The sequence below is a fragment of the Sparus aurata genome, chromosome 15, assembly GCF_900880675.1.
Source record: "Sparus aurata chromosome 15, fSpaAur1.1, whole genome shotgun sequence".
Lineage (NCBI taxonomy): Eukaryota > Metazoa > Chordata > Actinopteri > Spariformes > Sparidae > Sparus > Sparus aurata.
Window position 1 is genome coordinate 22,790,683 of NC_044201.1, and position 27,020 is coordinate 22,817,702.

The 27,020-nt window shown below is 44.1% G+C and overlaps 2 protein-coding genes across 5 annotated transcripts in view; one reads left to right on the forward strand and one right to left on the reverse strand.

Annotated features, from left to right (window-relative positions):
- On the forward strand, nucleotides 1-21,796 carry phyhiplb (phytanoyl-CoA 2-hydroxylase interacting protein-like b). The gene is made up of 5 exons (XM_030441638.1): nucleotides 1-853; nucleotides 11,204-11,400; nucleotides 12,908-13,082; nucleotides 14,834-14,951; nucleotides 18,902-21,796. The coding sequence occupies exons 1-5, from the start codon at nucleotides 748-750 to the stop codon at nucleotides 19,443-19,445; spliced, it is 1,140 nt and encodes a 379-aa protein (XP_030297498.1). The 5' UTR covers nucleotides 1-747; the 3' UTR covers nucleotides 19,446-21,796.
- Nucleotides 21,216-27,020, reverse strand: part of LOC115596482 (protein FAM13A-like) — a 20,154-nt gene continuing 14,349 nt past the window's right edge. For 3 of the 4 annotated variants that reach the window (XM_030441634.1, XM_030441637.1, XM_030441636.1), the window contains exons 12-21: nucleotides 26,168-26,375; nucleotides 25,031-25,280; nucleotides 24,705-24,837; nucleotides 24,177-24,258; nucleotides 23,210-23,418; nucleotides 23,021-23,104; nucleotides 22,683-22,787; nucleotides 22,131-22,351; nucleotides 21,850-21,951; nucleotides 21,216-21,381 (exon numbers count right to left, since the gene is read on the reverse strand). In XM_030441634.1, the coding sequence (XP_030297494.1) occupies nucleotides 21,255-21,381; nucleotides 21,850-21,951; nucleotides 22,131-22,351; nucleotides 22,683-22,787; nucleotides 23,021-23,104; nucleotides 23,210-23,418; nucleotides 24,177-24,258; nucleotides 24,705-24,837; nucleotides 25,031-25,280; nucleotides 26,168-26,375 (1,521 nt within the window). In that variant the 3' untranslated portion in view covers nucleotides 21,216-21,254. The remainder of the gene's footprint in view (nucleotides 21,382-21,849; nucleotides 21,952-22,130; nucleotides 22,352-22,682; nucleotides 22,788-23,020; nucleotides 23,105-23,209; nucleotides 23,419-24,176; nucleotides 24,259-24,704; nucleotides 24,838-25,030; nucleotides 25,281-26,167; nucleotides 26,376-27,020) is intronic. The other variant, XM_030441635.1, reaches the window with a different exon arrangement.

The following is a 27,020-nucleotide window of genomic DNA, read 5'->3' on the forward strand; positions in this document are numbered from 1 at the left end:
TCGCCCTCCCCAGCTCATTACTGTGTGGCCCACTTGCACCTGCGCTCCTGCCAGAGAGGACTACACCTCACCAAATAAGGACATGGGAGATGTGAGAGACCCTCGTTGGGGATGACGTTGACCGTGAAATAGCGCAGAAAAAACCGGCAGTGTGTGGACGGCTTGGATTGAGACTTGAACCGCAGGAGGGGGAAGACTACCGAGCTAATCTGGTTACATAAGAGCGCATTGAATTTTCTCTGCGCTAATCCTCTGAAGTATTCATGCTCATCTGTCCCGCAGCGGAGTAACCTACAGGGCACACGCACACAATAACAGAGAGAGAGAAAGGCGCGCGTATACGCACACACACTTGTGGCTCTGGAGGGAGCAGTTTGGAATAAAATAAGCGCGCACGCTAGATGTGTTTGGGGTTGTGGCATTTGAACGCATCTCCAGCAGAAGTTGCTATGCCGCGCGTTGCAAAAAACCCCAACTGGCGACTTGTGACGATTCCGCTGACGCGCCACTAGCCGCACCACCCAGGAGAGGAGAGGAGAGGAGAGGAGACAGAGGAGAGGAGAGCTGAGCAAGGGGACTGACCGACCGACTGACTGACTGGAAACCGGTCTTTTCTCTTTCTCCTTCTCTTTCTCTTTCTCTTTCTTTTCCCGACCGTGAAGGAAGCCTTAGCTGTCGCGCCGGGCCCCGTGGACGAGATCTATTCAACGAAGCCACAAGACGCATCATCCAGAACGCTCTGCAGAGATGGAGGTACCCGGTTTGGCGCACAACATCACCAGCCCATTAAGTCCCTGCGAGGGGATGATCAAGGACCTGAGCCTGGACGCCATACAGTTATGCGAGCGAGATGGTAAGGAGAGATTTTTTTCCTTCTGGCACGTTTGCGCAAAAAAGAAAAAAATGTTCGGCGCATTGGGCCGCTGCAACGCCGCGCCAAGCACTCCTGTTTTGTCTTTGGTTCGAGCTGCATGCTGCTGTACCCTTATTGTGCGTTTGAAAGGGAGTAGGGGCCGCTCGCTCTGCCGGTTCCCTGCCTGGATGGACGCAGGGTTGGATGGCTGGATGGATGGATGGATGGTGCGCTTGTGCGTGTGTGGAATAGCTGAGTGCCCTGAGGTTGTGTCCATTCATAAGAGAGGGCTCCCCGCTTTAAATCAATGTATATATTCATGCGCAGTTGATCATGCACATGAGAGGGAATCGTGTGAAGTGATGTGAGGCTTTATTTCAGCACCACACACATGGACAGGGACCGGCAGCCACCCCACCTACAACCGCTGCCTCCTGTCTCATTCTGCGCGGAGCTGCCTCAGTCAGTGTATTTGTGCACCGTGCATGACATCCTGCACATGTTTTATTACCGTAATAACTCAGTTTTTTTAAAAATCTTATATCCCATACCCAACTCGTGCCAAACTCTCCCCGTGCGGTTTAATTTTTAATCCATCAAGTCATCCAGCCTGAAAAGGAAAAGTTTCCTGCCTAAACAAAGAATTCACACACATCCAATCACAGATCAGGTGCTTGTTTTATGATATCACAATGGATAAGCAGGTTTTTTTTATTTTTTTCAGGCTTCACTCCAATGCGAATTTAATGGCGGGGAGAGGGGGGGAGAGAGGAAAAAAGCAAGTCATCATCAGGAGAGGAGAGAATGAGAGGCTCAAACATGGCTGCACCCACGTGTGTGCACACAGGCGGCGCAGCCCCACACACACACACACACACACACACACACATACACCCATCAGTGCAATTACACCAAATTGATTCCACATCTGAGGCCAGATCTCGTTTTAATCAACGCTTCAGATTAATTCCAAGCCTGTGGAAATGAAATGAGAGCTCACCTCCATTCATTTTTTTTCCTCCTCTGCTGCAGCAGATTTTTTCCTTCTATGTTCGGATTGGTGCCCCCCTGGGGTCATTGGTGTGTCTTATTGAGCCCTCCTGCATCTGATCACAGTGCAGTCATTGTGCCGCCTCATTTTCTCCTCTGCCGGCCAGAACTCCTCCTCATAATGTAATACAGCAGGACACAGTTTATATCCTCTTAGTGCTTTGCTGGCCTGATTCTGAAGCTGTAATTTTAATAATGGTGTATATATATGCTTGGCCCTGGACGTCTCTGATGGATCCGGTGCCAGCTTCCTGTGCTGCAGGTTTATTGGACAGCTTCTCCTTTTCCTTTTTCTTTGATAAGCCTGGTTTTTGCAGGATGAGAGCTACTCCTCTGTTTAACAAGAAGATTACCGAGCGTAAATAGTGTCTGTGTGTCCTTGAGACACCCACATACTCTGTGTTTATGGAGCAATACCCTCAGAAACGTCTTCTTCTGTGGAACAAAAATTGGTGGTTGTCAAACAGCAGAGTAGTTCGTGGAACTGTTGATTTTAGATAATTCAGATATTTTACTCAAAGCACAACTTTAAGTATCATCCCCACACAGCGCATCGCATTAACTTTTGTTAAAGTGCTGAGAATGACCTTCAGTAATATCATGTAGTTTACACTCCCCCTGCCACTCCCCTCTGCACAAGGCTGCATAGCTTTTCTTGGAAATTGGCTGTTTAATTTTCTGGTCAATACGCAAGGTTTTTTTTCCCGCGGAGACTGTATTCATTTCTGTACCACGTCGCTGTCTAAATTTATCTCCCAAGTCCATTAATATTTAATGGCCAGCATTGAGAGGCTTATGTGCCTATGCTGACCCAGCAAATGGGAATGCATGCGGCCTCAGTGGGCCTTCTGTCTGTGGGAAAGCGCTCCCTCTCCCTCCCCGTCACACACACACACACACACACTGAGGACTGTTGAGCATCTCAATGCACAAAGGGAAGAGTGGGATACAAGTTGTTTCTGTGTCAGAGTGGGGGGTTTCAGCCTTAATGGTTCAGTTTAGTGACAGGGTTGTATAACATGGCTGAAAACATGCTAAGAGTGACGAGTTCACCGGCTCGTGTGAACAAGACGTCTCTGTCGCCTGTGGACACGGGTAACCTCTGCAGGGCTGACGCGAACCACCATTTTGATTTTATATCCAGTGTAAATGTGTATTTATGGGGGGTAATGAAAGACACACTTCATGTCCTGCGAGGCCTTTGTGCCGTGGCCGCTGACATAATTAAGTTGACATGATGGATGGCTGCCATTTATGCAACTGAGTGCCGTGTACGCACCGTCTGAAATCTCCTGGCCTGAAATACTGCAGCTCGGCCTGTGACACACTCGGCCTTGCCAGCGCGTGTGTGTGTTCACGGTGGATGGACAGAAAGACAGACAGGATGATGGGGAGGAAATCAACTGTAATGTCACCAGTAACTGTGTCAACTTGAAGGAAAAGCTCCCTCGGTGTCGTGCCTGCCAATTACTAGTCCACAATGGCATTGTTTCCTCAACTGCAAATGCAACACTTGAACAAAAGGCTTAGTCCTCAATCCCTTCAAAACCACAGTGGAGCCGGAGAAACACCACGAGGAGAAGTTCTGCGCGTTGAAATAAGCCGTGGGAGAAGCGACTGTGCAGGGGCTGTTTTTGTTTTGTTTTTTGATCTGGCTGTCACAAGTGTTCTGCACGTCCTCGCCAGCATTGTCGCTCCAAGTTGTGGTTGTCGGGTGTGGCCCGCACCGTTGGCACTGGTCAGTCCATGTCGGCGGCTCTTACGGTCAGTTGGGTTTGTTGAATGTGAGGATGAAAACGCTCCGCTTGGCTGTGCTGCTAAGCCAATCAGTGCACGAGACGAGAAACAGAAAATGAACGGGAAAGCCCCCTGAGCCAGCCACTGTAGTGCAGTGTCTCCTCATTTCTTCACCTCAAGCCTCTTCACCTGCCATTTGTGACTTTTGATCCGACATATTCTCGATTAGAAGTGGCTTCATCAGCAGATCGGATGGATTCTATGACCTTTGTTATAGATATTGATGGCCCCCAGAGGTTAAAGTCTACTGATTTTGATGATGACCTGACTTTCACAACCACCTGGCTGACATTTGTGGAGGTTTTGTGAAATGTCCACACTACAACTGAATTGAATTTTGGTACAGCTATGTTCGCCTGAGGAGGAATTGTAAATCCTCTGGAGATGTTCTAACTTTTAATCTCGGTCTATCGTCAGGGAAATTCTTTGGTGTATGTCATTACCATCAGCGTTGGCTGTCTTTTAAGCGAATGTTAGTGTGCTAAAATGCTAAAGCTAGACGGTGAACGTGGTATCTCTACCTGCTAAACGTCAGCATAAAATTGAGATTGTGAGCATGTTAGCTTGCTCAGGTTAGCATTCAGCTCAAAGTACAGCTGTGTCTTCGGTGCCGTGGTATTGTTCTGACGGCCTATTATTCTGATTACCTGCACACTCTTTTCCCGCCCATATTCTACAAAGACCCGCCCCTACTCTGCCATTTATTGGCTCTGACCCTGACATTTTCTTCTAGCCCCTACCCATCTCAGTTAGCTAACCAACCATCTGATCTTAACCCAAACACTCATGAATCAGAGGGACATTGTGCAGGTCTATTTTTCAGATTATTGGGTTTACAGACTAACGGGCCATCAGAGCATTGGTTGAAGTACAGACGCAAACCTGTCATCACGTCCATAGGCTCTAGTGTTGTATAGAAAGGTATTGATAAAGAGCCGACAACGAATAAAAAGCTCATCCAATATGTTCCAACATGGTGCATTAGTGAGCCGGCCTTATGGCGCACAGCATCGTCTGAGTAAGCTGGCATTTTAGTTTGGCTAATGTTCAGCGTGAGCAGTTGTGTGCCATGACTGTGCTGGCAAGAGTTCCAGGTACATAATGTTATGCAGCCACTCATCAGCTGCATTAAGTATTCACATGCAATCGACTCTGCTGATGTTACATGGAGTTGAGAACATTCTTTGAAACTGAATCTGACCTCTCAAAGTCTGACTCATGCTAATTGTCCTGGTGTGCTCTTTTCAGCAATCCTTTTATACAGAAACGTAAGAGTTGCTAAAGAAAAAAAGTTGAAGGAGTTCACAGCAGCCTGTTGTTTTGGGAATTCAAATGCAATGCAAATGAGAACTCATGACTCATTCTGGTTTTGGACACGTTAAGAATACAACAGCTGTGCCCTCCCTAAAGGATTTCTGCATTTAATTAATTTGTAAGAATAGGGACGGGTCGATTCTGAACCCTGGAGAGTCCTCGTCACCGCTGAAGCTTGTGTTATTAAAAATTCTTTTCCGGGTCTTTGTTTGCTGCTCCGGGGAGTATCGACGAGCAAAAGGTGGGACACTGACGGACGAACGGGGCATTGTTCATGCTTTTTTATCTCAGTCCAGCCTGTGCATTGTGAGGATCCAAAGGCCCGCAAACATCGATGCCATAGCGAGTGTCTGCTGCACAGCTTGCGTCTGCAGTTCAATTTTAGACTGAACGCTGAGACTCAAACAGTAGGAGGCTCGTCTGTCTGAACCGAGTGCCCACTTGTGCAGTCGCAGACAAACACTGCTACTATCGTCTGCCAAATCTTTTTTTCCACACCTGCCAACAGCACTTGGAAAATTGATTTTTTTTAGACAGCAACCTTGACTGAAAGTTGACGTGAAGCGTGGACCTTCAGACGGAGACACATTTATCACCAGCCACCACTGAGGGAGTGCATTAGCATTATGTAGATGGCCTGAATTGAAATCAAATAACTTTCCTCTCAATGGTAAAGCGTGCTAACAAATCATTCCCAGTACCAAGCCAGGTGTGACTGGAACAAATCCTACCACAGAGAGCCATTAGGCTGGCCCTACGTATGCATGTTAACAAGATTTTTATTGATCCTCCAGCATCCATTGCTATTCCACTCTGTGGCATTTGACTGCATGCTGAGTAAAAGGGCAATACCCAGTAAGGTCCATTTACGAGGGTTTAGTAGATCAGCTTTCCATCCTTTGCTATAATGCAGATGTTTCTGTTCTGTCCAGTGTTTTTGTACTCTGTTAAAACATATAAATAAATGTAAATACTCCTGTGTCATTTTGAACCTCCTGTACACGTGTTCACAGCGTGAGTAATCTTTGCTCCGAGCCAGAGCGCAAAAGACCGACTTATTTTGTCTTATCCTGATCAGAATCAGAAAGACTTTATTGATCCCTAAGGGGGTTGTTAGGCACATTACAGCTTCTCCTTTTAGAATAGAAACAACAAACTACAGAGAGATTACATAAAGATATGCGGTAATTAGAACGTCATGCTTAATATGATTGCGTGTGCTTACGTTTTGACTTTTGTAAACTCTGATGGAAGACGTATAAACTGAACTGAACTGAAGATGTGAGTTTCCACACATATATTCCGTATCTTTTTGTTCACATGGCAGATATTGTGTAAGTTCAGCATGACTTGTTCATCTAAGCGTTAGAGGAAGTTTGAGTTAGCTCCCACTCGTCTACATGAGTTTGTGCTCCGCTTAGAAATAGAAAACCAAATCTCCAGCACAGATAACCAACTACACCATGTGTATGGTGTATAAGTCAGGAAAATGATCCCCAGTATAAAAACTGTAAGATATGTGTCTTGTACTAGACTTTATAGATATTATTGATTTATACCCTAATAAGTAATAATTGACAATGGTTAACTGTATAAATAAGTGCTACATCCTGGGTCTTCAATATATTCAAATATTTCTTCAAAGATTGTTATATAAAATTTTGGAAGTAATTTTTTTTTTCATTATAGTCTACCCACAATTCCTCAAGCAATCCATAGACGTAAAATGAGACCTGGATACAGTATTGGAGACTGATCCCCATTAATTCCTATGAAATGTAAGCTTCTAAAGTAGCATGTAAATCCAAAAAAACTTCAAAATGTTAGCTTTCGGGAACAAATATTTTGGGGCTGTGTTGCATCACGTGACGTTGTAGTTACACGGTTTCGCCACTAAGAAATCTGGCTGCGAAGCCTGACGCTCCTCCTGGGGGCTCGGTGCAATCATGTGAGCAAGCTAACCTTATATGATAAACCACTGTGCAGCACCAAACCTTAAGAGCCAACTAGTTAGCTTACTCCGTCTTGTCTCCGGTCGCCTTGGTCTCCTTCCTAGGTATGACATTGCACAAAATCCTTTTGAAGAAAATGGGTTATTGTAATATTGTGATGTGAAGTTGAAATATTGCACAGAGATGATAATGTTATTACATATTTCACAGTTAGATTACCTTTGTATTACACAGATAAAATACACTTATAGATGAATTATGGAATGATGAGGCAGAAATCCCCCCAACCTCCACCTCCTGCGCAGCACACACAGGGCAATAAATGGTAAGACTAGAAATTATGACTCGACAGAATGAATATTAGCTACAGCAGCAACCTCTGTGCAAGTACAAGGAAGCGGGACGGAGAGAGCCACGGTACAATCCGAGCATAAATTTCAGTCAGAACTGAGGGCTCAGGCCTCCCGTGTGAGATTGCAGAAGTGTTTTAGTCTCTCCCTCACCGCCTGACCTTCATCCTGCCTGGCTCCGGCTCTTCCATCTTTCATCCTGTGCTCTCAGAGTCCCCGAGGATTCAGAGCACAGCTTAAGACCAGCTCGCACAAACACAGGAGTGTTTACCTGCAGGCAGTGCTCCCTGCTTAAACGCTAGATCCACAGTGTATTCATATTCCTGCAGGTTGTGGTTAATTCTATTCAATTTGCGTCACAGCCTCCATCGCCTGTTTTAATTCTTCGAGGTTTGTTAACGACTGCTCTGTACATTTGTGTCCCTCTCATGAGCTTTTCCTTTGATTTCTGCCCAGTAAACTTCAGCAGCCGTCGGTGCTCGTTTTCCCTGATAACATCTCTTCTGGTTCGACTGCACAGTCTCCAGAGTTTAACTGTGTAGGCGATATCTGACTTCATTTGAAGAGCTTCTCTTTGTCAGTGTAATGCCTCCATTCGCAGGTTAATTAGGAGAGTAAACAGGAGCTAAATCAGCATTGCGGAGTCGCAAGGAGCTGGGAGGGCAAAGACCCGCACGGGGTCGGCTCCTGGAGTTTTTAGCGAAACATCAGTGTTGACATTAATATTTATAGAGCCGAGAACAAGGAACTTACTCCGCTTCAGGCAGCGAACAGCAACTGAGATTGCAGGTTTTTCATCTTCTGTGTTTGGTTTCAGTCAATGTTTACAGTCATACTCTGATGTTAACCTGAGGTAGTGAGAATCTGGCTTCAAATGACCAACCTGGAAAGCTTAAGATCTTGAATCAACACAAAATAGCTGCCGGATTCCCAACCCAATCAGAGGAGTAAATGTTGGCAAGACGTCTGCCGGAAAAGATTATGTTTTGTGTCTGTTTTTGTCGACACAAACATGGTTGGAGATATTCCAATTTCTCGTCAAAAGAATATGCTTTTTTCCACGAGGTTTCCATAAGAATATCCGGTGGTTTCACACTTGCAAATGTGGAGACACAGCTTGGCAACCTTCTAGTTCGTGACATCATCCCTTCTGCTTCCCAATATGACAGTCAGGTCATAAACATGTCATGTGAACGTGATAGGACGGGTTATAGAAATGTCAGTATACGTAGTCTATGACATATACAAATAGGAACTTTCTTGCTACTAGGCTGTGATTCACCTGCATAGAAAGATTCACAAGACACCTAGTCGTGGTAATAGTTCCTATAAACTATAAAACAATGTTGGGATCACTCGGAGTTTTTTATATGAAAGTTTTACTCAGGCATTTTTCGAAAACTTGGAGAGGAACTTGGCAATCCTTCACTTGTTTCACGGTTTATTTAATCTTTCTCTGACGCAGATGTCAGGGAATGACAAAAGGCCTTGTCTTTGCCTTGCTGTTGGTAAAAGGTCAGCAGCATAAAGTCTCAGGTGGATCGTTACAGTGCTGACATCACTGTCTGGCCCGCGCTGACCCGAGGGAGCGTGTTCTGACAGGGGTCCGCTCCGTCACGTCCAGTGTTGACTCTCTCAGTCTGAGCCAAACTTATCAGCTCAGGGGGGATTTAAATATAATGAGATGGGCTTTAAATGTGGACCAGGATGAGTATCAGGCTGCGGGTGTAACTGCCTGTTGAGTCGACCCCCAGTGCCTCTGAAATCTAGTTCAAACCAGACACAAGAAAGTCAGAAAAAAGGGTCCTGGATCCACAATAAAAAGTTAATGCGATCTATTCTGGGCAGAGACCCGTCCTCCGTCCAAGTTTCATGGATCCATTATTAGAGCCAGCAAGTCGTGGATAATTCTGTTCAATTTGGATCAGTTGTGGAAATCCGTTGAGTAATTTTTGTGTAATCCTGCAACCAGGAAACAAACAAACAAACAAACAAACAGGCGGGCGGATGAGGACGTGACCTCCTTGGCGGAGGTAACAAACTGACTTCCTGCAGTGCGATGATTACTAAAAGAAGATCTGTCTGCTCATCACTGGAAGGTCATCTCTCCACACTCTAATCACAACTATTAAACTATTAAATTATTCTTCAACTTTTTTGATAACTGATTATTAGATTTGAGTATTTGTCTTAGAAAATAGAAGTTAAAATTCTTTGATTCCAGCTCCTTCAGTGTCATTATGCTCTGGTTTCTGCGTTCGTCTATGACAGTCAACTGAATATCATGGGGTTGTAAACAAAACAAGACATATGAGGACATCATGTTGGGCTCTCTGAAACACTGTCAACACGTTTCACCATTACAGCCCCAGTTTCATTCATGAGCAGCAGCGTGGTCCGAGCCTGTAACAGCAGGGGGGTCTTTGTTTTTAGGTTAAAGATGATTAGTTGTGGTAATCAGCTGGTTGTGATTAGGAAGTGGTGATTAGGACAGAAGTAGGTGGGGGGTCTGGTCCGATCTGGTGGGCAGAGAACGAACATTTGTCTCGTTCGGATGATGAGTCAAGATTGGAAAAACGAGGCACAATTTGCGAGCCTGCTTCAAGGTGTTTTCACCTCTCAAGGGCAAGATAAACAGTGGATGTAGCAATTATCATCTGCTTCCTAAAACGATTCCATCTACAAACACTCCACTGTTGGAGAGTTGTGTGGAGGCGAGACAGGAGAGTGCACAAAGCCCAATTATGAGATTGCCCTTTTTATGTCGCCCTCTCTCAGCTGATGAGCGGAGATGCTTGTTCCATGCTCGGCTGCTCCTGCCATTGTTCCCCCTCTCTATAGAGTCCGGCCGTGTTATGCGCGTTACTCCTAAATTCGGCATTCTTGCGTTTTACTCACTCTCGTGTTTGGAGCGCCGGAGCGTGCACAGAAAACTCATTGTTGCCACGCCAAGTGGGCGTCTACCCGCGTGTGACGCAAAGTCTATATTCATCCTGATTCTACAAAGGTCTCATTCAAGCATGTTTTGAAATTTTGCACTGGCCTCAGTGTTCACCTCGCCCCTACTACATGTTGTGTTACAGGGAGCTGACTAACGCAGTCAGGAGAATGTTAGATTTATCAGCTTATTCGATTGACAACCATGTTGCTGTGTTGTATTTGTTCAATATAAATAAGATTGGTATGACAGCAGTAATCATCCAAGTTTAGCCGAACTCAAACTGGTGCATTTTGAGCGTTGCCGTTGCAGGACCATGTGTATTTCCTGCAGTGTAGCCGAGCCGAGCTGAGTGTTTCCTTCTTTCCCTTTCTGCTGATCATAAATGGATCCATCTCTGCCGGGAATAGCGGAGATTCAATCAGCAGCGTTTGAAATATTTAACGGTGCGTATGTTCTGGAAAGCAGATAGGTGTGTGTGTGTGTGTGTGTGTATTGAGGGGCTGATGTGTTTCCATGGCAACATATATGGTAGCCGGCGACACAGGCAGTTCTGTGTGTGTGTGTGTGTGTGTGTGTGTGCGTGTGTGTGTGTTATGGGGAGTACACTGCTGTCAGTGGAATGATTACAGAAAAACTGCAGTATTGTGGAGGCTTTATAGTCAGTGAGAAAGAAATGATTATAAAAAGGTAGATACATTGTGAGGGTTGAATAAAAGCTGAGCACAAATACAGATTTAAAGGCGCACTAACACATTAACTTGATATCTGTCAGATTATAAAAGAGAAAAGATTTTTAAAATGATGCCATCGCAAATTTAAAACCAAGCTTTACAAGCCCAGAGCACAATGTGTGAGCTCAAATGATCCCCACAGTAAATAAGAACCAGATCATTTTCTGTTTGATATAATTGATTGAAATTTACTCATTTGTCTCTCAACCACACAGGAAGTAAATCCCAGGACGGCAGCATCTCCGAGATGGAGGAGCTCCCCGTTCCTCAGAACATCAAGATCAGCAACATCACCTGCGACTCCTTCAAGATCTGCTGGGACATGGAGCCGCGCAGCAAGGAGCGCATCACGCACTACTTCATCGACCTGAACAAGAAGGAGAACAAGAACTCAAACAAGTTCAAACACAAGGTAATAAGGCCCGAATTGGCGCAGACAAACACGTTTTAAGGGAGACACCACGGAGAGATGAGTCACCCAGAGGTCTCCCGTTTTGCCCTCGCTCAACGAGATTCGCTTTGTTTCATGAATAAGGAAGGAAATGTGTCAGGAATAAGAGGGTTTGTGTTTATGTGATTCATTGTGTAAGAAAGTGAAAACAATCACAATGAGCCTTGATAACACCAACGAGGCATCGCGCCAGCACACACATAGATAAATCCATTCATTCCTCTGTTCAACCGTCTTAAAGTCTCCTTGAGATTAAAAACCTCTTTTCAGCAATGAAACATGTTACACCAATAAATACAAACAACATAATCCAGCTTTCACTCTCAATGTTCGTACAAAAACTTTGAACGCAACCCAACACAAAAACTGATGTGATCTTGGTTTTTCTAACCTTTATTTATTCAAGCAGGGTTCAGTGGGATCTTTTTCACCCCTTTTGATATTCACACAGCTACACATCCACATCTGGAAGCAGCTCAGGACCACCACAGTCAGGTCTGTCGGCCACTGACAGGCTCCACCGGGGCAGCCGGGGTTAAGGGCCTTGATCGAGGGCACCTGAGTGGTTGTAATGAGGAACGAACAAGAGCTGCCTTTCACTTCTAACTTCAGATTACAAGCTTGCTCCTCTAACCTTTAGGCCATCACTGCCCACGTTGTTCCAAGTAGGGGTGTTTATGATAAGGCGACTTGTCGATTAAAGGTTGCTGCCCTCGCTAGTCGCCACCAGAAATGCTGTCTGTCTGTGAAGCGAATTATAAGTTATTTTGCTTACATACACATTTAAAGTGCATATAAACGTAAATTGCGCTGAAATGTCTGGAGTTATGATGATCCTTGATGTCTGAAAGCTAAAACAGTTGATGTGTAGCTGAACCACCATGTTTTAACCTCGAGATAACCTTTCTCTTTTAGTGCCTGCAGGCAAAAAAAAAGCACTAACTTCAGAGTGGTTTCCTCTCTGCCGGGGAGTAATTGCACCGGCAGCAGCGGCAACAGGAGTGTTGGAGCTCCTCCAGTGAGTAGTCAGTGATCTGGTTTGGTGATCTTACAGACTGGTTTCATCAGCCTCCTTCCTCTCCTCCTGCGCTCACTTCCTGGGTGCTCTGCAGCCGAGTGTTTCTCCTCCTTTGACTCTGTTGTAACGGGCGACCTCACGCCAGTATTTTGATTTCGGTGAGCAGCAACAGTGTTGGTGGATTAATGGGCTGACTGTTGCTAGGCAGGGGCTCCTGGTCCAATCAATGAGCTGCTCAGGCCCCGCCGAGGCTTGAGGGTTGGGTGAACAGTGTACAGAATATTGTACTGTACATACATAAACAAAAAGGCCAGCGACAGGTTTAAACTTTCGTCCACAACTTAAATGAAATGAGTGAGAATACAAGCGCGTGCTTGTGAATCCCTGAACTGGATGTGACTCATTCCTTCCTGTCATCATTCACCTCTTTTTTTCCATCCCTCCGTCCAGGATGTTCCTACCAAGCTGGTGGCCAAAGCGGTGCCCCTGCCCATGACGGTTCGGGGCCACTGGTTCCTGAGCCCACGCACGGAGTACACCGTCGCCGTCCAGACCGCGTCGAAACAGACGGACGGCGACTACGCCATCTCCGAGTGGAGCGAGATCATCGAGTTCTGCACCGCCGGTGAGTAACATCCAGCTCACAGTGCTGTGATGACTGCGTACATTTTCAGCGCCTTACACTTGACCAGCTAAACCACTGGACAAACAGCGTTAAGGGCGTTCTGAGAGAGGAGTACAAGGAAGTGAAGGGATGGAGCTCAGTATGAGGGAGAATATTAGAGGCAGACTAATTTACACTGAGTGGAGGGAAAGATGGATGGTAGCGAAGGAGGAGGGGGGTGCCGGGGGAAAAAAGAGGGATTAAAGGAAGGAGGGGAGCTGTGCTGTATATCTTCAGATGCAGAGGTCAACGGGTTCAACATTGCTGGCTAGAGGCTTAGAGCGGGGGAGGGGCGAGGAGTAGGAGGAGGAGGAGGAGATGACGGCATGGAGACAGGAGGGTAGGTAGTGGTGAGAGGGAGGCAGTTAAGAAGGTGCAGTAAGAGAAATTGGTGGGGAATATTTAACCCCACATTCAAAAATGCATATTTTTTCTCTCATAAAGTGGTATTTATCCATCCAGATTTTGTTTTGGTGTGAGTTTTGGAGATATCAGCCACGTAAGATGTGCCTTCTCTCAAAATAATGGAACTCGACTGCACACTTGTAGTGCTCACAATGCCTCAAACAATTTATCTGAAAGCTCAACGACAACGTCTCTCTCCAGAAATCATGACCTGGTTCATCCACAGACATCGTTGTTAGAGCTATTTTCTTTCTGTTGAACTACTCCCGCCAACGGTATCACCGCGCCGAAGGAAGTGTGCATCTACTCATGGACAAGAGGCTTACACTGTACTGTTAGCCTCTTGTCCATGAGTAAACCTAAACCCATGACCTTCTGTGAGGTTACACATCTAGCCGGAGTAGTTTGGTGGAAGGAAATGAGTTCCTACATGAAAACTAATCACAACAAAGTCTGTGGATTATCTTGGAGCTGGGTCATACTTTCTGGAAAGGGACATTGCTTCTGAGTTTTTTTCAAATGTTGTCTTTGTCGAATATTATATTATTTAGATTTTGGGGCGAATTGTTCCTTTTAAAATCCTTGTCTATTGCCATCCTGCCATCCTCAGATCATCAGAAGGGTGGGAAGTAAAATGGATTAGGAGAAGCAGTTGAGATGGAAAAGGAAGGAAAGCAGGCAGAGTGTGTGTGTGTGTGTGTGTGTGTGTGTGTGTGTGTGTGTGTGTGTGTGTGTGTGTGTGTGTGTGTGTGTGTGTGCGCGTCTGATGAAGGTGTGGCAAGAGAAATGGATGACAGACTAATGATATCATTGATCCTTTCGTATCCCAAGCGGGCAAAAGATGCTCTGCCAAGACCTTCCACTCCTGTAGAAAGCTCTCAGTCTCTCAGATGAATTGTTTACCTGCCATTTAATCCATTATGTCTCGCTGTCAGCAGGGCCAACACTGCCTTAAAACCAAAAGGCTCAAGCTCTGAGAAAAGAAACAGACCATATTGTTCTGACAGCAACGCATTTTTCTCACCTTTGCTTTCAATTTTCTTGACTCTAACAACCTGTCAAAACACACCTCACCTCGCCCTCTTTTCAATTTTGTTTTCGAGCTACTTTATCTTTGCATAAAAGAGCAGAAAATGAGTTTGGTCTAAATCCTGAGTCACTGCAGGCTATGAGTAAGAAGATGAGCACACACGTCCCAGCCGGAGCACACACAGTCGCTCATGTTCTTTATAATCAAATAATTGAGTTTTGGCTGATGACATTTGTCCATTAACTTCGGCGATGTGTGTGCGGCGTCTGTTTCCCAGATTATTCCACAGTGCATCTAAACCAGCTGCTGGAGAAGGCGGAGGTCATCGCCGGCCGGATGCTGCGTTTCTCCGTCTTCTACAGGAACCAGAACAAAGAGTACTTCGACCACGCCAGGTAGGCCGCCCGCCTGCCCGCCCGCCCGGCCTCGTTCTCATCACTGAGATGTCGTTTATAGCTCTTGGATCTTGATTTATTGCGGCCACTTTCACATCATCACAGTCTAGAAAATGGCTCCTCTGTGTATTCATCTATTTTGCTGTCTGTGTTGCTTCATTTCAGTGTTTTCTATCCAATTTCTACCGCTTTGTAAATTGTCTATGGGCGCGCTTTGTTTTAGCTCATGTAGAATTCTGCTCACACTGGAAGCTTCGCCGCTCTTACCGCACTGTTTTCATCCAGTTCTGAGGATCTGTTATTAATCCAATCTAATTCTAACTCTGTGTTTTCAGAACGGTAATTTTCTATTCACTGTACGACAGGAATAATGTTGCATTTGGCATTGAAATAACCAGAGCCAATAAAATATCACTGCCTTAGTAGTTTCTGAGGTTAACTTTGTCTTCAATTTGTCACTTAAAGAAAAATAGACCCAAGTCTTGTTTTGCGGCTAACGGCTCAGCTTATTGTCGTTGGCTGCGGCTGCTCTTTCAACATCTGTGGTTCAAAAATGCTCGATGAAGTGAGAGTCTGGACTGTTTAACGTCTGGACCTTTTCTGGAATAACTGAGCTGATTTAACACGTCTGCCACAGCGGCTCACTCGCCTAAATACACATTTAACAGCAACAGCAAACTCTCTGTGACCCCTTTTCTGACCTGTTGCACTACAGGTAATATAGTCTTTATACAAAGCTTAGCATTTAGACTGTATTGTGCATGCTATTACATTTGTTATTCTAAAATACAATAAATACTGTGTATAGTACGAATCGACCAATTACAGCTGATTATCGTACCAATATTCAACATTTTTCTGATTTTGGGATTACATTTTTTTCTCTCATTGCTCATTAAGCAAATTAACGAAAATGAGGTTTAAAACATTCAATGTTTAAGTTAGCATGCTAACCAGCTAGCCCTGGCATGTCCAGTCTCATTATACCACTTTGCAGCCCACCGACAAGAGGCAACTTATGCCAGCTGTCCGCGTAATAAGCTCACAAAATAACTCACAAAATGTGCAAACATTAAAAACTCTTTTCACTTTACAGAGTAATACAACTGTACACATTCTGAATTCAAGTTTTTCTCTTTCGCCGAGCTAACCAGACAAGCTAAACTGCGTCGCTTACTCATTATAAAATATGCTTCATTTAAACTTGACAGAAACTAAATGGAACACACCAACACAGCCTTATCTTTCCACATCACCTGATTGCCTGTTCGGTCAAAATAAATCATTAATTCACTGAGCAAGATGTAAAAGTATTCCTAGCCTTAGCTAGCAAAGAGCAGCAGCTATTGTCAGTTAGCCTACTCTGGTGATACGCTGCCCCCAGTGTTCATGGAGCTACTTTCAGATTCTTACTTTACTTAAATCTACAGATTACACCTTTAATCTATTTTTATTTTTTACTAAAAGATACTTTCTTGAATCTTTGTCACATTCAATTCAAATTACCTTCAGCATCTGGTGCCCTTTCTGACCTCTAAGCCTTGTGACGTCACTGATGCTGATATGACCTTTAAGCTAAGGGACACTGTGATAACAATGCCGCCATGCTGATATTACATTATTTATCATGAGATTGTAATAAATGCATCTTTCCTAGGACTCAGTGCTACATTTCTGTGCGCAGCACCTTTCCCATCTGCACACAGGATGATGAACCATGTAATTTTCAGGCTAATGTATTCCCCTCTAAAGAAACCTGCCCGGCAAAAAATGGAGATTCAGCTGAAGGGTGCAGCTGCACAAAGCATGTTGATTACTGCCATAAATCCAGTACATCAAACCAGGATCATAGATTGGTTTTGCACTAACGTTCTCTGCACACCTGATTGCAACAAAAAAATAATAAAAATACAACCATTTCTTCTTATACCTTGTGATTTTTCTATGCAAAGGACCAGTACCAGCAGCAGACAGTTGTTGGGAGATTTTGAAGTCAGAGGAGGAGAGTGTGTCAGGCGGTGGAGAGAAGGAATATCTCTGGAGTGGCTTGTTTTAGATGTTTACTGAAGCATTGTGCAGTTGCTGTGTACGCTGGATTTTCTCCTGTTTGATGTGAGTGTTCCCCCCCCCCCCCACTTCGACTTCCTGCCTCATCCTCCTCGCGTTACGGTCTCGTCCTTTTCTCCACACATCTCCTCTCCTTCAGAGGAAGCGCTGTACGCCTAACAAAGAACGCAGTTGCTGTACTAAAGCCACAGCTTTTGTTGGAGCTGTGCAGCATGACATCATCCAGACAGACTTCTCCCTTTTGCTGAGTTGCATCTGCTCCAGTGGACCGAATGTGCTTTGTGTTAAACTGCACCATCACGTGGGGAGTAACAGTACTGACATGAGCGCTCGATAAGGCCTCTGCTCCCCGTGACCTGGGGTGTGGCGAGTAATTCCATAATGCCTGCAACAAAGCATCAGTCGCGGTTATAATGACAACCTCTGAAGTGAAAGCAGCATAATTACAACTCGTAACTGGAGCTTTGGGAGCTCAGATTTACTCTGTGGGGAAGATATTCAGCTGTCATAGAAGCATCCATCGCCCTGAATGTTCATCTGTTAATTAACTTTATGAGAGCGGCTTTTGTTTTTCTAGCAGTTTGTGTCAGCGATAAATATTTTTGTTTTTCATCTTACTGGGTTTGTGTGAGAGACACTGTATGAGGCTAATGGCGCTACAGAAATGAGATATGTATTCAGTGTCTTATTTAATCAGCTCTCTCTCATGTGTGTCGACACTGTCTCGAGCACAGCTGAGGATGTTTTAATCAAACTTGATAAAGCGCTGCCACTGCTTTCAGGCATTCCCTAAATCAAAATCTGTTTGTTCGATAATGATATTCTTGACGATAATGAGAAATATTTTCACTTTAGTAACTCACAATAGCTATTGAGCTCTAGTCGTAGGAATTTTGGCTCCCCTCCCGTACATCTACTGTGGTTTGTTTTACATCTGATTTTTGTAACCAAACCATTTGGAATGATACACTTTGTTGGAAGTCCTCCACCTCTGAGGCAGTAGCGATGTTAGGCCCAATCCAAGAGTCCAAACCTATGGACTCACAGACTTTGAGGCATGTTCTCTTTAAGCGTACAAGGGCTTAGGGCTGCCCATATTTAGGTGCACGAGGGCTCTCCACAGACATTTTGAGCCCTATATGCCCACTCTCAGTAAATCTGCATTTTTGCAACATTTACCTGAGTCAGTCTTGATTAGCCTAACCTAAATGGAGACCAAGTCATGACCGAGAATTTGAGGTATTGAGACGGAATCAAGACTTAGACCGAGACCAAGGCAGGACGAGACCAATCCTAAGTAGTGCAACACATTTCATAGCATTGTGGTGTTGAACACCGGCTTCCCAGAGGAAAAATATCAGATTACTTTCATTGGTCTATAGGCAATTTTTCATTTTTAATCAACATTCGGAACTTTTTCTGAATCATTACTCACATAATCTTCTAGAACAAATTCTCCACTAAAATCACTCAGTTTATTAAAGAGTGAGAAGTAATAAACTTCTAAAACAACAATTTTTACTTTTTCTTTTGTGTTACTTTTTATTTTTTTCTATTTATTTTAAGGTCAGGTAAAAAGTTCCAAACCCACAAGGTAGCGTGATGTGAAGCAAAGTGCTTTCCCATTTATAATATTTTGGTATAAATGGAGGTTGAGTGCAGCCTCTCGCACTCAAGCACTTACCAGGTGATGTCAACTAAGTCTAAGGCCTTTGGGGGGACTTTGTGATCGGGCCTTTCAGTCTTCAGCCATGCTTGTTGTTGCTATGGCCTCATTACTTCACCAAGTCACAACATTGCCATTTTCAGGATATGAATGTTTTATGTTTTCATGTTTGCTTTTTGTTCATAGAAAACCTTCTTCTCTCTTTTCCAAACTGCAGGGATGCGCAGGAGAACCGGATGCTGCCGTCAGTGAAAGACAACAGCGGCAGCCACGGCTCACCCATCAGTGGCAAGCTGGAGGGCATTTTCTTCAGCTGCAACACAGAGTTCAACACGGGCAAGCCTCCGCAGGACTCCCCCTATGGCCGCCACCGCTTTGAGGTTGGTGCTGACGTGCTCTTCAACCCCGACACCAACCTGTACTTTGGAGACTTCTACTGCATGTACACAGCCTACCACTACGTCATCCTGGTCCTGGCGCCAAAGGGCTCCAGAGGTGACGACTTCTGCAAGCAGAGGCTCCCGGCGCTCGACATCACCAACAACCGATTCCTCACTTGCAAGCAGGATGAAGACGCCAGCGGCAGTCTGGTGTTCCACCACGCCCAGGACGTCATCCTGGAGGTGATCTACACGGAGCCTTTAGACCTGGCGCTGGGCACCGTGGCCGAGATCAGCGGGCACCAGCTGATGAGTCTGTCAACAGTAAACGCCAAGAAGGACCCCAGCTGCAAGACCTGCAACATCAGTGTGGGACGCTAAGAAAAGGCCGAATGTAGGAGAGGGAGGGAAGGACTAGAGGTGACTGACCTCTATGCACACACGGGAAGTACACACGTACTGACGAAGCAGACCAACACATGCATGAAGCAGCAGATTTTAGTAGGCTCCCAGACATGCACACCGACATATCTCTGACACCGCTCTGTACTCTCTAGAGACCATCATTCCCAAAGAAGAGTGGAGAAAAAAAAAAGAGGACACTCCAAAACACCTGCACCGCCGTCTCCTCATCTGAACAGGGTTGTTGAAAACAAACGTGAAACTGAGCAATCGAATCCTGGGACACAAACATCACACATCCTCCAGCCATCCACCTTGCAAGCGAACACTGGCATACTGACCAAACCCTTTAACTGTACTAACATGGGCTGCTTCTATTCAATATCCTGGTGTTTATTTTAATACGTTGTCCCAGATTTTGTTAATGACCTTTGCCTTGTTATTATTGATATGCTGTTAATGACGCGTCCACTGTCTGAGTGGACAAGCATTCTGTTGTTTCCAGTTACTTTTGACTGTTTGACGTTTTAGAAATGTTTTTCTTGTCATTCCACGGTAGACAAGTTCGACTTCTTTTTACCTTCGACTAGTGGCACAGACTGGTACTACAAGTTTCTAGGGCTGCAGCATCGAGTCATCTTTCTTTATACCAAAGGTATTAAAAAAAAACAGACATGAAACCGCTGTGGAATCTTAACAGTACTAATGCAACAGCCTCTGAAATGTGTATTCACTAAGTCTTTTAATGACCAAGTGTGAACTACTTGTTAACTTGTTAACCTTTTAAAAAAAAGCATGATGCAGTTCTGTGCAGCATGAGTTTGACAGCTGTTGGTACCTCTACCGTAGCAACCTTCTCTGCAACAGTCGCTCTTCTTTTGTTGTAGTCAGTGGAAAGAAAGAAAGTAGAACCATAAACTGTGTTTAGCAGAATAAATGTGAAAAAATATTTATTTTTATTGATACATTCATATATATATATCTATATATATATAGAAAACTATATAAACCAGAAGTGCACAAGGTCAAAAGCTCTGATCATTGTCAACAAAATGCATTTAGGGGGCATTAACTTCATACAGGCAAAATGGGGGTGGGGGTAAACACAAATTGGACAGCAGATACAACTTGCACTACAATGTCGACGTTCACCAACGTTCACATTTTTTCAAGGTGAAGATGTAAATTGAACGATTCAGATCAACTATGAAATTCTCGATGCATATCATAGCACAATGTAGGACTTAAAACTGACATGCACAAACACGACAGGATTGTCTCATTGATAGCATTTAGGCTTACACCTTTCTTTTTGTCAAGATAGCACTTTTTGAAAAAAAAGAAGAAAATGCAGTTTCCACATTAACCATGGACGAAGCTGTCCAAAAATAGTATTTTGGCACCAGAGGAAAAAAAGCAAGTAACAAAGGTGCCATAATAATATACTTACAGTAATCTTAGAAAAAAAAAAAGACTTATATGTAACTAACATGAAGTTGTTACAGCGCTTCATCCTTCACATAAATTAGTGATACATTAAATACACTTGCTGCATCGGGTTTGTAATAAGATGCGTCACGGACGACAAGGGATGTGTTTCTGGGACTAAAAAGACTCTGCGGTTGCCCAGCATTTAATTCAGACTGTGGCCAATTTCCATCAGTTTTCTTCATGTAAAGTGCATCGACATAATGAGCATGGCATGAAACAAGACCACCGGCTTCACAACCTGATTTTTTTCAGAAAACGATCCGAGTCCTGTTAAGTTTGATCCCACTGTGAGTTCACTCAACTGCTCTTGGTTGAGTCCTGTTGTTTACTGAGCAGGGCCTCCAGTAGACGGAGCTTCGCTTTGAGGTTCTTGTACTGGCAGTACTCCTCCGCCATCGGCCCACGGTCCTCCTTTTGACAAGCCCTGTTAACAACACATGAAAAAAAAGATGCAAACAAAAGGCAAAACTTTTAACAGTAGTTACAAGCAACCTGCAGCAGCTTCCATAACTGGTTGATAGTCCCTATGTTGCCTTACTCAGATAGCTTTGTACAGTGTGTATTGTAATCAGAAACTTACTGTATTTACTTTGGAGGACTAACATGTACAGTAGAAAGGATGTGTACAGTTCAGAGCAAAAAAAACCTGTCTATCTCTTCGTCTCTTTCCTGAGCTCTCTGTGCTGTATTAACGTTAAGTGGGTGTGCATTACACGGTCGTACCATTACGATGGACTTTCTTTTGTGGATGTTTTTTTCTTTGTTTTTCACGAGGCATTGTTGAAAACCAAATGTTCCAAGTTTATTAAAAGACAAAATAAAACTGAAAAAGCCAAGTAGTCTGGTTGTGCGGTGTGTGTTGTTTGTGTTTGTGTTTGTGTGTGTCCCTCACCTGCCAGTCTGCCTGTAGAAATGCTCCTCGAACTCTCGGAGTGCTTGATGGAGTCTGTGCTTCTCTGATCGCGCCGTCCTGAAGTGATCTAGTAATTCTTGTCTGGCGAAAGAATTGAACAAAAAGGAATGTGAAAAAATGATTTTCCTGTAATTCCTCCCAAGTGTTAAATATTGGAAATGCCATCATAGACAAAAAGTCCTCACACAACAGAAATGTCCTCACACTGTTGTTTAAAGCAAAAATGAGTCCACACACATGCAGCGTCACACAAGCTGTACCTGGAAGCTTCATGAATTGTTGCCATGGTGATGATCTGTGGCTGAAGACCCTTCACCTCGTCCAGCGGGGACACCAGAGGTGTTTCAGACATTTCTAGCGAGGGCAGGTGCAACGACTCCTCTGGAGACAGACTTCTCGGGGTCGTCAGCCAGAGCGGCTGCTGTCTGGGGCTTCGCTGTTTTGGACGATCTTCATCAGAGCCCTCCTCCTCCTCCTGTTCATGTATAAACACACATACACACACTGAGTTTACAATCTGTCATTGTAAACATCTGCCCATACCAACTCGCCTTGAATATTAGTGAAAAGTGTCATCATTATCTGCCCTGTTATTTATTTTGGGTGAATTATTGTTTCACAATATGTTGGTGTAACTCTTATATCTGACCACCAGAGGGCAGTAGAATGAAACTCTTGTATGGACCAAGGTTAGTTTTACACACATGACGGATATACAGTTGAATTTGGGTAAATCTAGAGATCCCATCTCTCTCTACAAGACAACCACCTCTCATTTAAAATTCAGTATTCAGCATCAGATGTTTACTCACTATGGTCGTGATGACTGTTGCAACAGCAGAGGAATGCAGCAGCTGCTTGAGGAGGCGGTAGCGATCGTAGAAAGGTTTCATCAGAGTCCGCTCCTGCCTGGTACTCTGAAGACACGCGGAGAGAAAGGGACATACAGAAGCAACTTTGTTATCATTAATCGTTTCAGTCATTATTTCAAGCAACAATGTCAAACATTTCTCTTCAAGCTACAGAATTTGCACCTTTTCTCTGTCATTAGTGCTAGTAAATGAAGAGTCTTTGGGTTTTGGACTGTTGGTTGGACAAAAGTCGTAATCAAACACAACAACAAGAATGAACACATCCAGACTGGTCTTACCGGTCGTCCGTGCAGACTCTCATAGTAGAGCAAACACTTCTGCAGGCTGGTTTTCTCCATAGTCATCTGGAAATGGGACATCTCCTGCACATGAAAACAGATGATGAAAAACTGTGAACAGATATCCTCCTTCTCAGGGACTCACAAAACCCACATTTGAATATCTGTGAGCAGTTCTGCAGCCCTGACCTTAACGCTTTCAGGCAGGCCCAGCTCTCGTCGTCTTTCCTTCAGTCGGTTTGCTATTGTGTTGACCGTTTCTTCCACATTTGGTTTGGTGTTGCTGTTGTTGTTGAGCTGTTGCAGCTCCGTCCCTGTAAGTGCTGCCTCCTTCTGGTCCATATTGTTGCCTCCCTGTCCCCTCAGCCCCACTTCATCTGATTGTCTCAGCTTCAGCTCTAAAAGAGGACAGAAGATCAGAAAAAAAATATATTTATCTACATATAAAATAAATAATTTGTGAATAAAGTTGAACCGTGAGAATAAAGTCCAAATATGTTTTTCGTGAATAAAGTTGAACCGTGAGAATAAAGTCCAAATATGTTTTTCGTGAATAAAGTTGAAATGTTGAGAAGAAAGTCGAAATACAATTTTGGCATGTCTTCTCTGCGTTTCGACTTTATTCACAAAAAAATTTATCATAAAAAAAAAAACATTTCAGTATCTCCTATAAAAAGAAATATTGCAGCACTGAAGTGTGGTTGGGCAGAGAGTTGTAGGATGAGGTGAGATGAGTGGTTGCCTCGTGCTCCTGAGAAAGGAATGAGTCAAAAGGTAGACTACAGCTCTTTCGGGGGTGGCTGAAGTAAAAGGAACTTCTAAAAAAAAAAAAAGAAAGAAAACAGCAAGGCCTTCTTGAAGATCGATTTTCCCCTCTAAACCTCTCAGATGTTTTCATTTGAATAACTATTTGAGGCCCAAAGAGGTCTGTAATATTTCACAAAAAACAAAGATTAGAGAATATTCCAAAAAAGGAATACAGATAAAAAATTTCCTCCACCTCAATCAGAAAAAAATAAAAGTAAATTGAACTTGTACATTGATGGATCACTATTAACAACCCTAACCTTAACCTTAACCTTTAAATTCATTTAGGGCAGGCTACCTTCTTCCACCACTGTAATTTATGGTTATGATTTATGGTTCTGTAACTGACCTCTGAGCTGCTTGCGACTCTTGATGAGCTCCTTCATCAGCCTGGCGACCTCTGGATGAGCTGTCTTGTCGTTGTGGGCCGGCTGAAAGGAAAAAACTCATATCACTGACTGAACAGAGGCCAGTCTCTTTCATGCAGTACTTGGAACTTTGTTTCTCATTCTACGTCTCGGTGGGTTCTAACTTTACCAATATTATTTAGTTCTGTTCATTAACCACCCGGCCAAGGGTCAATTGTGTAACAAATGTCATTTTTCCAATGCACCAGCAGAGGGAGTAATTCACTCTAGCATGATGTTCAAGGTTAGCATCCACGGCATCATTACAGAATGTAAATGTAACTCATTCATACACAGCCAGACATGCACATGTACCATAAAAATAAAATAAAAAAAATAAAAATCCCTCTCATGGCTCTGTGAGAGCTGGTTATCAGCTTTGGAAAAAGACAAAACTGAGTCGGTGACTCCCAATCCAATCACGAGTCAAGGGAATCCAGCTGATGAGCAGCTAAGATTTCCTCCCTCACCTTGTAGTGCTTCTCCTGTTCAAACCGCTCCTCAAAGCGCCTGATCCTCTTCCTCAGGGTGTGAATGTGTCTGTTAAGCGTGGAGATGGACACAGAGCCCTCGTCTGGCTCTGTATGGACACTGCTGCGAGCCCTGAAGACAGAAATAAACTTTTTAATGATTGCTTAACATGGTAGAAACACTCCACTCTGCATCCGTACATTAATAGCTCTGTGATATTTTCAAAACACCTCTCATCTGAGGCAGAGCAAGACAGCCAGAAAATCAAATCTGAGACATCCGTGAGTCACTATTCTCAAAGTTAGTGAAGAAACGGTTATCTTACATGCGTATGTGCTGTGAGCACGGTGGAGAAGGCGCTGCATCAGGGTCAAGGTTGTAGCGCAGGCTATGACTGAGGTTGGGGCAGCGCGGTGAGGGAACCGGGCAGTCAGTCGTCATAAAATGGGAGAGGAGCGGGCTGGTGTGTGGGCCCGGTGGGCTCGACAGACTGCCATTTCCTGAAATCCCCTCGGAAAGAACGGCAGTGGAGAAGGCCAGACTGGACTTTGGAGAAAGAGGGGATGGGGTTTGTACTGGAAGAGAGAGAGAAGACAAAATTAATTCAAAATCTGTCATATTTTTTATATTGTGAATGTCATTTTCATTGGACTTAATAAAGGAGGTTAGATGCGACAAAAAGAGAGTTCAAAGGAGGGAACAAGAAATATGGAATAAGGAAGAAGCTCTTTCCTTTTCAAGATACTCATATGTAACATCTTCCCAGAGAAAAAAAATTGTCTGTCTGTGACTACTACAGTAAACAAGACATCTGATTGATTTTTCATTCTGAGCAGATATAATCTCTGTGGTAAAAAAAAAAACAATGGCTTCTTGTCAGGTTTAGCCAGATCAAAACATCACAACAAAGGAGGACTGCAAGAAAAACATGTATACATTCATTGAATTACTGTGTAGATAAGAAAAATACTACATATTATAAAATATATGTACTAGTTTCTCACGTCACAGGCGGTTGCGCGAGGATGCAACGGCAACAGCATCGTACCTTATCTAGAAAAGACACACCCAGCTCTGGGAAATGATGGAGCTCATAGCTTGCTGTCAAGATTTATTGACTGTTATTAAACAAGCATCAGGGGAATTACAGCAGCTAGGAGGGGGCTCTGAGTCAAAACAGATGATGAATTACAGCATATACTACAAATAAAGGCACTAACGCTGTATACATGCGCTGACAGGGGAACGGATTTGATTCTCAATGAGACCCCCCGTGCTGGATGACTGTGGGATGCTTTAGATAACAGAATTCCCTGAATATTCAAAAGAAGTCATTGGCAGTGTGCTTTTACAACTTCTACATCATTTTCCTTTTCCTTCCAAATAAATATTTAACACTAGAGGCTCAGAAACTTGAATATTGTCATTTCTGCATATCAGAAATTCATTGCCATTCTCTTACCCAGCTGTGATGAGTCGACGGTCTGCTGCTCCTGAGCTGGTGGTGACGGTGGCAACTGGAGAGGCAGCCTGTGGGTCAAAAACAGGCTCTGCTTTTCAGCAGAAAGAGGCTGTTGCTGGGCAGGTAGGTTCTCCCGAGATTGGGGTTCTCCTGGTGGAGGCAGAGGTCCCAAGTCAGCCTCCAGGGCTTGTAGCTTGAGGGAAGGGCTCTGGAAACAGAAGCAGAACATGGCTTCAGGGATGCAAGCGTGCAGGTACAGGAGCAGTGTCCCCGAGTGATGTGTTGGTGTTCGCGTGGAGAGTTTTCAGCTGCTTGGGAAAGCCTTTAAAACCATTTCAGTATCTCCTATAAAAAGAAATATTGCAGCACTGAAGCGTGGTTGGGCAGAGAGTTGTAGGATGAGGTGAGATGAGTGGTTGCCTCGTGTTCCCGAGAAAGGAATGAGTCAAAAGGTAGACTACAGCTCTTTCGGGGGTGGCTGAAGTAAAAGGAACTTCTAAAAAAAAAAGAAAAGAAAACAGCAAGCCTTTCTTCAGATTTCCAGTCAGTTACAAAAGCATTGGTCATCAACAGCATCATATGTGAGGTGGTACATATCTTCAGGCACGCAAAAACAGACTTCGCTGTCTCTCTTCTCTCATCTCTGTGCGATAAGAAACTACTCAGCAAGGAAGGGATTCAATCAGCAAGACCACGATCCAGCTGACTTTAGACAGTCAGTGAGTCAGATTCCTAACGTGCATCAGCATCCAGCGTAGGATCCCTGATGAGCAACACACAGTAATCCCATTAGTGCTATCGCTGTGAACCCCACATCTACAGTTTGAGGGGTGCTAAATCCACATGGTTTTCC

Bases quoted from the DNA above. Each gene is read 5' to 3' on its own strand.
- phyhiplb (XM_030441638.1), top strand. From the start codon at position 748: ATGGAGGTACCCGGTTTGGCGCACAACATCACCAGCCCATTAAGTCCC. The intron at 854-11,203 runs GTAAGGAGAGAT...TCAACCACACAG, and splicing joins ACAGTTATGCGAGCGAGATG to GAAGTAAATCCCAGGACGGC. The intron at 14,952-18,901 runs GTAGGCCGCCCG...TCCAAACTGCAG, and splicing joins GAGTACTTCGACCACGCCAG to GGATGCGCAGGAGAACCGGA.